Genomic DNA, 12,358 nt, shown 5'->3' with positions numbered 1-12,358 from the left:
CTATTGCCTGATCTCCCGGACTATGTTACTAGCCTTTTCCCTGCCTGTACTGTTGCCCTTTTGGACCCCCTGCGTATGACCTTCTGCCTGCCCCTGGACCCAGCTACCTGCCTCCTCCTGTGGTCCTTTGCAATAAACACCAGCTGCGCCCTGCGCTTGAAACCAACTCTCTTGTATCCCCTCGTGTTCATTACACGTCCAAGGCCATTTCATGATTATTATGGTTGTGCCAATCATGTTATATACAGTGCATTTGGAAAGTATTCAGACCCCTTCCCTATTTCCACATTTTTGTTATGTTACAACCTTATACTAAAATTGATTGAATCTACCCACAATACCCCATAATGACAGCAAAAACTGTTTTTTACATTTTTTTTGCAAATGTATTATAATTAAACTAAAATCACATTAACATAAGTATTCAGAACCTTTTCTCAGTACTTTGTTGAAGCACCTTTGGCAGCGATTACAGCCTTCGAGTCTTCTTGGGTATGACGCTACAAGCGTGGCACACCTATATTTGGGGAATTTCTCCCATTCTTCTCTGCAGATCATCTCAAACAGTTTTAGAAACTTTAGGGTGTTTTCTATCCAAATCTACTAATTATATGCATATTCTAGTTTCTGGGCAGGAGTAATAACTAGATTAAATCGGGTACGTTTTTTATCCGGCCCGTGAAAATACTGCCCCCTATCCCAAACAGATTAACGAGAGTCTTATCTTTCAAATAGTGTAAAATAGTAGTATGTTTGAAATATTGAAATTATTGCATTTTTGAGGTATTTGTATTTCGCACCACGCGATTCCACTGGCTGTTGAATAGAGTGGGACGCTAACGTCCCACCTAGCCCATAGAAGTTAATCCGTATTACGACGGTGGATATTGCTCATCTGCCTGCCGCTAACTCTATCAGGCTTGTAACTACGCGTAAATGGCGCAAATGAGTAGTCGAACGCTGAGCTCTTCATTGAGACAATGCTGAAACGTCCACAATTTTAATTTGAGCCTTAATCAAATTGAAAGAAAAGTTATCTTCCAAATTAAGCAGGCTGTCAAACCCTGATCTGTATCATCTTTCTTGTGCTTGTCTCCACCCCCCACAAGGTGTCTCCAACTTTTTCCCCATTATCCCCTGCGTATTTATACCTGCTTTTTCTGTTTGTCTGTTGCCAGTTCGTCTTGTTTTGCAGGTTTTACCAGCTTGTTTCCCGTTTATCCAGTTCTCAAGATCTTGTCTTCTAGTCGTCCCAGTTCTGTTCTTTCTACCTGTCCCGAGCCTGAGCCTGCCTGACGTTCTTTCCCTGATTGACTCTGCCTTGGATTACGAACCTCTGTCTGCCCTCGACCTGCCCTTTTCCTGCCCCTTTATATTAAATATTCTGAGAACCAAACTATCCGCCTCCTGTGTCTGTATTTGGGTCATATCCTGAGTTGTGATAGTACCAACTGGCCATGACTGACCAAGCAAACTCAGACCTGCTCTGCAACACAGTCTCCCTCCAAGGAGACACCGTTGGAAGCCATGAGGAGTTACTGCAGAAACTTGTGGAGGGACTCCATACCTTGGCGAAATGCCATGACCATGCCTTCAATGCATTGTTGGAACAATTCCGCGGACTATCTCCAAGGTAACAAACCACCACAGTAGCCTAACACTCGTCTGGAGTATCGAGAGCCTGGTCTTCAAGATGCAGCATTCCCAGCCGGCTAACCATTTGTTTGTCCCAGATTTTGCCCGGTCCCCGGTCTTAGAATGGGCTCATTCCTCTAACCTCACCTGACATCCTGGCTCCTGCTGGACACTGGCTTTCTTCCGACAATGATTTTGGTGTCCCACCATGGTTCCTGACGTCCTTGGGTTACCAGCCTCTGCTCTTCCCTGAGCAAGAGGAAGAAGTCAGCATACCCTCTGCCTAGATGTTTGTCCGCCGCTGTCGGCTTACCTGGAAGAGAACCCTGTCCGATCTTAAGACCACTTCCAGGTATCAGCGACAGGCAGACCGCCACCGAACCCCGGCTCACCGCTATCATCTCGGCCAGAGGGTATGGCTCTCCACTCAGGATCTGCCCCTCCAGTTTGAGTCCTGTAATCTTACCCCCCGCTTTATTGGCCCTTTCCCCATCTCTAAAATCCGTAGCCCCACTTGCTGTTAGTCTTCTGTTGCCCCACACCCTCCATATACATCCCACGTTCCATGTGTCTTGGATTAAACATTTGTCTTACAGCCCTTTGTCTCCTGTCTCCTATTTTTCCCCATTATCCCGTCTGTATTTATACCCATGTTTTTCTGTTGCCAGTTCATCTTGCTTTGTCAGGTCTTACCGGTGTGCTTTCTGTTTCTCCAGTTCTCAAGGTCTTGCTTTCTAGGTCAGTTCTGGAGGATTTGTTGCCATAGAAATTTAACCTGGCTAAAAGGTGACCGGTTACCCCGAGTTGAACTCAGTTTACCAAAGTTACCTCGCTAAATCGTCAAACCTGGTTTGTAGGATACCCCTCTGGTCACTTGTCCTAGTGTGATTGCTGACACTGGAATAGAGGAGACAAATAATCATAACAATGATAATGAAAGCTTATTTTATTATCAGAAACATTTGATATGCAAACAAATATGCAAGTGAAAGTAGTATTAGTAAAGCTAAGGTAGATTTCCAGTGCAGGGTCTGTTGTAGAACATTACAGGACTCCAAACTCTAGAGGGCGTTAGAGTACAACAAACCACAGACCGAGCAGCTTATAGAAGGCTGGTTATGTGTGACTGCAACCCCTGTAATGTTTCTTCTTCCAGAATTCCTGATATGCCTAATATACATTGTCAAGTAAAAAGTAGCTATTGCAATAGAGCACCTGGGCTGTCCTAAATAATATGTCCTTGATTACCTTTAGATGACCTATTGAGGACCTGGTTCCTCCATCACCTCCAGATGGCTTGGTCCTCCTGCACCACCAAGTTGGGTGTGTTCAGGCTGGCGAAGATGGACTTCCTGTGGGTGGGCCTCTGCTCAGCCTGCTGTTCACCCTCTGCCTGTTGTCTTTGACCTTCTGGAGGCAGCAGGCACACAGGCAGCTCTCCCTCACCAGGTACAGGCACTCCACCCTCATGATGGGGTCTATGCCTTTGTCATCCTCCAAGGGGATGGGATTGCACTTCAGGTTGACGGTCTCTAGGTAGGGCAGGTTGCGGAGGCACTCAGGTACCCGGGTCAGGTGGTTGTTGAACAGACCAAGGTGACGCAGCTCCTTGAGGGCTGCGATAGAGGATGGGATGCTCTCCAGGACGTTCATGCCCAGGTTGAGGCTCCTCAGCTTTCGCAGGAGACCGATCTCGTTTGGGAGTCCTACAGTGCTCAGACAGTTGTTACACAGATTGAGGCTGTATAGGTTATGGAGGCGCCCGATAGCTTCCGGAACCTGGTCCAACTGGTTGCTGTGGAGGTCCAAAAAACAGAGGTTGACAAACTTGGCGATAGAGTCTGGGATCTTCTTGAGCAGGTTGCGGCTCAGGTCCAGCTCGTCCACATCGCAAAGCTTCAAGATGCACTTGGGAAAGGTGGTGATCTCCATGTTGCTGAGGTCCAGCCGACGCTTGCCATCCACGGTCAGCTTCAGGGCCAGCTTAGCCATCTTTAGAGTGATCTTCCGGTCTTTGGGCTCGCTTGACCGCTTCTTGCCCTTGGCCATCATGCTTTAAAAAATAAATTAAACGTTTGAGTTTAGTGTTCAACATGTTATGAGTTTGATTAAATGCTGTTTCCTTGGTTAAGATTTAACCTGTTCCATCAATAAATTATTCATTAGTTAGTTTCTCCATTATACATGAAGTAGGCAGTAGAAAAATGGAATTACTATTAGAACTAGAACGTGATGTAATAGATAGTGTTACATGTCATAGTCCCTTGGATAAATGACAATACTTGTCTCACTGTATAACTCATCATATTACAACAAAGGACATGAGACAGCCAACTGTTTGCCATTGTAGCAGAGGATGAACATGTACCTTGACCATAACAACTCTCGATCCCACCTTTTTTTAGTAGAAGAGTGAATAGTCATTGTTTTACTGTATAACAAAATACCAATCGTAAAACAGTTTGACCTATTATCACATTCACCCTATTTAACCTAACCTTTTAAAACACTTTAACATCACAACTCGAATCTACTATATGACTTCTTAGCAATAATCAAGTTTCATTTATTCTGAACTTGGATATAGAAAACTATTTTGTTTTCTTACCAGTATTGAAATTCGTCCACCACCCAGATCAGTGCAGAGCCGGAGAGGGTGCAATCTCCAGACCTAAGACACAGGAACGCTCTCCCAAGGTTTGTCGAGGATCCTTCCATCTCCCTGGCTGTGAATTATACATAAGAGCCACCAAGAGCCATGTAAATAAAAACCAGGAAGAGCACTGCTCTGTCGTTTTTATGTGAATACGGCTAAGGACCTGTGTTTTTTTATTTTTCTGTCAGCCTGGCCTGCATAAACTGTCAGTACTGCTAGCCTTCTCTTGTTTTTCCTTGTTACTAAGCAACTGAATGATGTGTTCCTTGTAGTTTTTGGCTAGGTCTGAGGCTTTCAGGGGAAAAGCTATTGCACCGTTTTTGCTGTTGCTTGCTTACTGTATACATTCTGTACACATTTAGCATACAGTTGAAGCTCAGAACAAATAAACAAAACACCAAATAAGCCTGTCATGTTGAGACACAAATGGTGGAAAATCTTTGACTATTTTCATGTATGATTATCATATTTACAGTGAAGTCATTTACTGCAACATTTACCTCCTTGTTTACTGAAGTGGGCCCTCATCCTACAGGAATAAAAATGGATGCTTGGATAGAGAAAGATAGATCTTTGGCTATTGGAAGCCGTACAAGAGTATTGGCATTCAACATAAAGAAATAGTCCAAGTTAAAAGTAGAACACTTGAAAAAAAAACACTCTAGGAGCACAGATGCAGTAATTTAATAACCTAATAACCAACGTTTTGACAGACAAGCTGTCTTCATCAGGGTGGAATGACAAACACTGCGGGTCACTAGTTTATATAGTGTCAAAGGACACACACAGGTGTCTGTAATCATGGCTGGGTGTGGCCTGATATCATTGGTTAATTCTCAGATATAAAAAGAACATACAAGAAAAATGAATGGATAGCATACGATCATAGATACAAATTGGCTACATAGGCCATCAAACATTTACAATGAATAGCAAAATCACAATAACCATAAGAATGGCTTCAGATCAAAGTCTACATTGAGACCGAAGGGAGCAAGGGTCTTTAAATTAAAGATCCAGGCAGCCTCTCGTTTAAACAGTTGGATTGGTGTAAATCTCGTCGCCGTCGGACATCACGCTTCACCATCTGGCAGACCGACGGACGAATCTGTGTTTGGCGGATGCCAGGAGAACACTACCTGCCTGAACGCATAGTGCCAACTGTAAAGTTTGGTGGAGGAGAAATAATGGTATAGGGCTGTTTATCATGGTTCGGGCTAGGACCCTTAGTTCCAGTGAAGGGAAATCTTAACGCATACAATGACATTCTAGACAATTTTGTTCTTCCAACTTTGTGGCAACACTGGGGAGGGCCCTTTCCTGTTTCAGCATGACAATGCCCCCCGTGCACAAAACGAGGTCCATACAGAAATGGTTTGTCGAGATCGGGGTTGAAGAACTTGACTGACCTACACAGAGCCCTGACCTCAACCCCATCGAATGCCTTTGGGAAGAATTGAAACGCCGACTGCGCGCCAGGCCTAATCGCCCAACATCAGTGCCCGACCTCACTAATGCTCTTGTGGCTAAATGGAAGCATGTCCCCGCAGCAATGTTCCAACATCTAGTGGAAAGCCTTCCCAGAAGAGTGGAGGCTGTTATAACAGCTAAGGGGGGACCAACACCATATTAATGGCCATGATTTTGGAATGAGATGTTCGACGAGCAGGTGTCCACATACTTTTGGTCATGTAGTGTATTTAGGAAGAGGTCACCATTTCATGTAGTCTGTGAAGGAAGAAACCACATGGAAACCATTTCATGCAGTCTGTGAAGGAAGAAAAAGTGGTAAGCAAGTTAGGTAAGTCAAATTAATTGATCATGTTAAAGGTTTTATGATGCTTCTATCATAAAACCTTATTCTATTCTATCATTTTAAGATTGTTCTATACACCAGTTGGGGTATTTAAAACCTCCTGAGGTCCTAATCCTTGCATGAGGTGCTATATTTTCAAAACTGTAATCTGATTATTTCCAGGGATACATAACATCCTGAAATATATGTAGATATCTTAGTTACAAAGAGTACTATATTTCCCTTGACGGGGTGATGCTGAATGTAAAAAATGGCTCAACTTACACCACTCTCCCCTACATTCTAATTATATGGTCAGTCTTATATTAGTGTACAGTATATCAAATATTTTGAGGTCATTGTTGATAGAAATGTAATCTGATGGAAGACTAGCAGTATGAAAAGTCATATGAAAAGTCATAAAGTCTCTGGTGCTTGCAAAAACTTAAATGTACCTAGTACAGCATGCCTTTCCATCAAAGCTGAGCTTTGTCATTTACCATGGCCACAGTAGATTTTGTTTGTTAAAGACAACTGAATATGTTGTTAATAAATGCAGGGCATAGTTTAGTCTAGCCAATTAAACAGAGTCAACTTCCCTCCAGTGCCTGAATTACACAGACTATATGCAGCCATATGCATGTAATGAAGAGAGACAGACATACTGACCTAATTGAGCATGGCCCAGTGCCCCTTGGGGACCTGTGAATAGGCTGGATAGATTACACTTGATGATCTGCAATGTGAGGATTGTATCTGAGAAACAGAGAGAGGGGGGGTTGAAAGAGAAAGAGAGAGAGAGAGACAGAGAGAGAGAGAAAGGGGAGGGGGGTCATTGCGTTCAAGTTTATTGGGTTGTCCACAGACAAAGACCAAGCTAGACCGATTCTCCAGGTAGGTGTGTCTTTCAATGGAATCCTGTTTCTGGTCCCCAGGAGGACATCACATCACAAGAGCCTCTTGTTTACCTGTGTTCAGTCTGTCATCCTCCCCTGTAAAAAGCAGCCAGGTCACCCGTAATATAAGTCAGTATTCGACGTCAGTCCGTATCTGAGGACGTCAGTAGATGACATGGAAACGGGCCACTAGGGGCAGTTTTCCAAGGGCGTTGTGGACTGGGATGGCGGATGGGCGTAAGTATCTGTCTCTTGAGCCAAGGTTGCATGTTTGAATCAAACGATAGAATTGTTTTTGAGATTTTTGTTTTAAGCCTATCCCATACCTTAACCCTTACCTTAAAAATTAGGAGTTCATGCCACAACTTAATAACTTTAGCATTTAGAAAAATGACGTTTGGAACAACTTCGAAATTTGATGTTTGAGAAACATGGATGAACGTCTAATTATGACGTGAGGCTGTGAGAGCTAGTTGGTAACAAGAGCTCTGCTCTACTAGAGGATGATGATTCCTCTGTAACAGCCAGACAACCAGCTCAGTATAAACACACATACCTCAATTTCATTCACTGGTGTTTTAACTAACCGAATACTTTTTTTTATTATGGGTTTATTCTATTGTTAAAGTATGATTAAACGTATTGTTTAATTGAAGGAGAATTCCATGGAGTATGAAAACCCTTCAGTAGTTGATAACGTCAAACACTAACACTCAGTAATCAATCACACTGGGCTATCCAATGCTTCAATACTGGCACATTGGCCATGTGCTGAGGCTGGATCGCTGGACACGTCTGTGTTCACAACCTTGTTAGCAGGACGTCCGGTCTGTCTGGTCCAGCTTTCCTACCCCCAACCCAGCTGACAGTGTCTGTTACAGCCTCTCTGTTTCCTTCCTATTGCTATTGTATGACTGCCCCGCTTGGTCATCAGGTACAGAGGTGGTATTATGTGTTAACTACGTAATGCCCCGAGTGACTAATTATCTAATTATATTGTGACACTAACAGAGGATTTCAGATGAAATCTAGTTTCTATTCTTGGCAAGTCTTGCATGTCTTTGACTGTGGAATTGTTTTGTTTCCGTATTGAAATTCATATCAAGGATAGCCAAATTAGCCAAAATAGCCAAATTAGCCATGTAGCCTATTCAAGGGATGAGTTATAGTTTGTTGGACATGTTTAGGAAAACTGGCAAGAGAGGGCAAAAACATGTCATCCTGTTTATTCAAGTCTTGAATGGATGTGGTTTTGTTCTCCTCTGACTCAATACAACCCTGTCATACAGTCTAAAGATCAGAAATTCAAAGAGCTCTTTATTGTATAAATGTTTGCTTGGAATTACTTCAAAGGTACTTGACTGAGTATCAATAATAATTGTAGTTGGGAAAGTTAATAGTATAATGTGTCTAATGGTGCTTTGATACTACAGGAAAATGTTAGGGCTTGGTTGTGAGAGAAGTTGGACCCTTACAGAAAAACCACATGCTTCCGCAGATGCGGAAGGGCGATACATGTGTAGTTGTCACATGTTATTACATGAACTTCACATAAGATCACATGAAACATGTTTTAGGAACACTTCACGTGTTCACATTCATGTGTTTTTTTCCGTAAGGGTATACTGTGCTATTGTTAAACCAACGTGATTGTGGATTGGGGTTCTAAGCTAACATGGAATTGTTTTAAGGTGGTCATACCAATGATTATTTAGCTTTCTTTTTAAGAATTATTGGATGGAACATTCAATTTGGCATTACTGCTATTAGCCAATTGAAACACACTAAATAACAGATTCACTACATGGAACAACAGATTTAATCTGAAGTGTGTCCTATATCTGAGAGATATAAGAAAGATATATATATATATATATATATATATATATATATATATATATATATATATATATGTGTTTGTTTGTTATACCCTTATTTTAAGCATATATACCATTATTTTTTTAACTGGTACTAGGGACCTTCAGACGAGTCTTGTGAGGCTTGTGGTCGTTCTAGAGCAACACAACATACATCTACATGTTTGTGAGAGCTTTCCGTAGGGTGGTTATAATAGTTTTTGTGAGAAGACTGATTTTCGGGATCTTTCATGATCTGACAAACACTGCTCTAGCTCTGCCATCTTTCACCACAGATGCGGAAGGGCGATATAGGCGGATGGAAATGCAGCCCATGCATAAAAACAGATATCTCTACCTTAAGCAGATAGATTTTTTTATTATGTTAATTATATTTCCACGGGGGCGCAGACATTATAGGCCAAGGGATAAGGAGTCCTTTGGACCTAGACTTGGCGCTCCTGTACCTCTTGCCATGCGGTAGCAAAGAGACCAGTCTATGACAGGTGGCTGGATTCTTGGACAGTTTTTAGGGCCTTCCCACTGACAACGCCTAGTATAAAGGTCCTGGATGGAAGGAAGCTTGGCCCCAGTGATGTACTGGGATGCCAAGCAGTTGCCATACCAAACGGTGATGACACCAGTCAGGATGCTCTCGATGGTGAAGCTGTAGAACTTTTTGAGGATCTGAGGAATCATACCAAATATTTTCAGTCTCCTGAGGGGGAATAGGCATTGTCTTGCCCTCTTCATGACTGTCTTGGTCTGTTTGGACCATGATAGTTTGATAGTGCGACCTGTATGCTCTCGTTGGCTGGCCCTCGCTTCATATTCGTTGCCAAACACACTGGCTCCAGGTCATCTATAAGTCTTTGCTAGGTAAAGCCCCGCCTTATCTCAGCTCACTGGTCACCATAGCAGCACCCACCCGTAGCACGCGCTCCAGCAGGTATATTTCACTGGTCACCCCCAAAGCCAATTCCTGCTTCGGCCGCCTTTCCTTCGTTCTCTGCTGCCAATGACTGGAACGAACTACAAAAATCACTAAAGCTGGAGACTCATATCTCCCTCACTAGCTTTAAGCACCCGCTGTCAGAGCAGCTCGCAGTTCACTGCACCTGTACATAGCTCATCTGTAAATAGCCCATCCAACTACCTCATCTCCATACTGTTATTTATTTTACTCCTTTGCACCCCAGTATTTCTACTTGCACACTCATCTTCTGCACATCTATCACTCCAGTGTTTAATTGCTAAATTGTAATTATTTTGTCACTATGGCCTATTTATTGCCTTACCTCCCTTGTCCTACCTCATTTGCACACATTGTATATAGACTTGTTCTATTGTATTATTGACTGTGTTTGTTTATTCCATGTGTAACTCTATGTTGTTGTTTGTGTCACACTGCTTTGCTTTATCTTGGCCAGGTCACAGTTGTAGATGATAACTTGTTCTCAACTAGCCTACCTGGTTAAATAAAGGTGAAATAAAAAAAATAGTGTTGTGGACACCAAGGAACTTGGAGCTCTCAACCCGCTCCACTACAGCCCAGTCGATGTGAATGGGGGCGTGCTCGACCCTCCTTTTCCTGTAGTCCATGATCAAATCGTTTGTCTTGCTCACGTTGAGGGAGAAGTTGTTGTCCTGGCACCACACTGCCAGGTCTCTGACCTCCTCTCTATAGGCTGTCTCATTGTTGTTGGTGATCAGGCCTACCACCATTGTGTCGTTGGAAAACTTAATGATGGTGTTGTAGTCGTGCGTGGCCACGCATTCGTGGGTGAACAGGGAGTACAGGAGGACACTAAGCACGCACCTCTGAGGGCCCCCGTGTTGAGGATCAGTGTGGAAGATGTGTTGTTGCCTACCCTTACCACCTGGGGGTGGCCGTAAGGAAGTCTAGGATCCAGTTGCAGAAGGAGGTGTTCAGTTCCAGTGTCCTTAGCTTAGTGATGAGCTTTATGGGCACTATGTTGTATAACACTGAGCTGTAGTCAACAAACAGCATTCTCACGTAGGTGTTCCTTTTGTCCAGGTGGGAAAGGGCATCTGGTCAGTATGCAAATTGTAGTGAGTTTAGGGTTTCTGGCATGATGGTATTTATGTGAGCCTTGACCAGCCTTTCAAAGCACTTCATGGCTACAGACGTGAGTGCTAAGGGGCATTAGTCTGGTGACCTTGGCGTTCTTGGGCACAGGGGCTATGGTGGTCTGTTTGAAACATGTAGGTATTTCAGACTTAAACAGGGAATGGTTGAACATGTCAGTGAAGACACTTGCCAGTTGGTCGTGGTAATCCGCCCTGCGACTTTGTTAATGTTGACCTGTTTAAAGGTCTTACTCACTTCGGCTACGAAGAGTGTTATGACACAGTTGTCCGGAACAGCTGGTGCTCTCAGGTATGGTTCAGTCTTCCATACCTCGAAGTGAGCATAGAAGGCATTTAGCTTGTCTGGTAGGCTCGCGTCATTGGGCAGCTCGCGGCTGGGTATCCATTTGTAATCCGTAATAGTCTGCAAGCCCTGCCACATCCGTCAGAGCCGGTGTAGTAGGATTCAATCTTAGTCCTGTATTGATGCTTTGCCTGTTTGATTGTTTGTCAGAGGGTATAGCGGCATTTGTTATAAGTGTCCGGATTAGTTTCCCGCTCCTTGAAAGCAGTAACTCTAGCCTTTATCTCAGTGCAGATGTTGCCTGTAATCCATGGCTTCTGGTTGGGATATGTACGTAAATTGTGGGGACGATGTCGTCGATGCACTTATTGATGAAGTCCGTAACTGATGTGGTATACTCCTCAATGCCATTGGATGAATACCGGAACATATCCACTGGTACTTCCTGCTTGAGTTTTTGCTTGTAAACAGGATTTAGGAGGATATAATTATGGTCAGATTTGCCATATGGAAGGCGAGGGAGAGCTTTGTACATGTGTGGAGTAAAGGTGGTCTAGAGTTCTTTTTTCAGAGTTTATTCTCAATTGATTGTACGTTCGCCGGTAGGACGGATGGTAAAGGCAGATTATCCACTTGCCTACAAATTCTCACCAAGCACCTGGATCTGCGGCCCTTATATCTGGGTCTCCTCTTCATGCGAAGGACGGGGATTTGGGCCTGGTCCGAGAGGAGCCGTAAATCTTCATCCAGTCCATGGTGAGTAATCAAAGTTCTGATGTCCAGAAGCTCTTTGCGGTCATTAGAGACTGTAGAAGAAATATTATGTACAAAAACAGTTACAAACAACGGAAGAAAAACACACAGAATAGTACAATTGGTTACGAGCCTGTAAAATGGCAACCATCCCCTTCGGCTCTATTATCAGATGTCAGACTGGTACTTTGACATTCGCCGGTACCAATTTCTCTAACCACACACGTAGACTACGTAGATAACGTCTACACCAGGGGTCTCCAACATTTTATAGCATGAGAGCTACATAAAAAAACAAAAAAACATTGCGAGCTACTAATTATTTTCTAGCTTTCAAATAGGCATATTCTTCTTCTCTTCTCCCCTACAACT

The 12,358-nt window shown here is 43.3% G+C and overlaps 1 protein-coding gene across 1 annotated transcript; it reads right to left on the bottom strand.

The window, feature by feature from the left end:
* Positions 1–2,563: 2,563 nt before the first annotated feature.
* Positions 2,564–4,933, bottom strand: LOC115200846 (leucine-rich repeat-containing protein 18-like). The gene is made up of 2 exons (XM_029763968.1): positions 4,244–4,933; positions 2,564–3,688 (listed from the first exon to the last, which is right to left on the bottom strand). The coding sequence occupies exons 1-2, from the start codon at positions 4,351–4,353 to the stop codon at positions 2,965–2,967; spliced, it is 834 nt and encodes a 277-aa protein (XP_029619828.1). The 5' UTR covers positions 4,354–4,933; the 3' UTR covers positions 2,564–2,964.
* Positions 4,934–12,358: the final 7,425 nt, after the last annotated feature.

Source organism: Salmo trutta, chromosome 10 (assembly GCF_901001165.1).
Source record: "Salmo trutta chromosome 10, fSalTru1.1, whole genome shotgun sequence".
Lineage (NCBI taxonomy): Eukaryota > Metazoa > Chordata > Actinopteri > Salmoniformes > Salmonidae > Salmo > Salmo trutta.
Note: the sequence above shows the minus strand (reverse complement) of the source record. Positions and strands in the feature narration are given on the sequence as shown.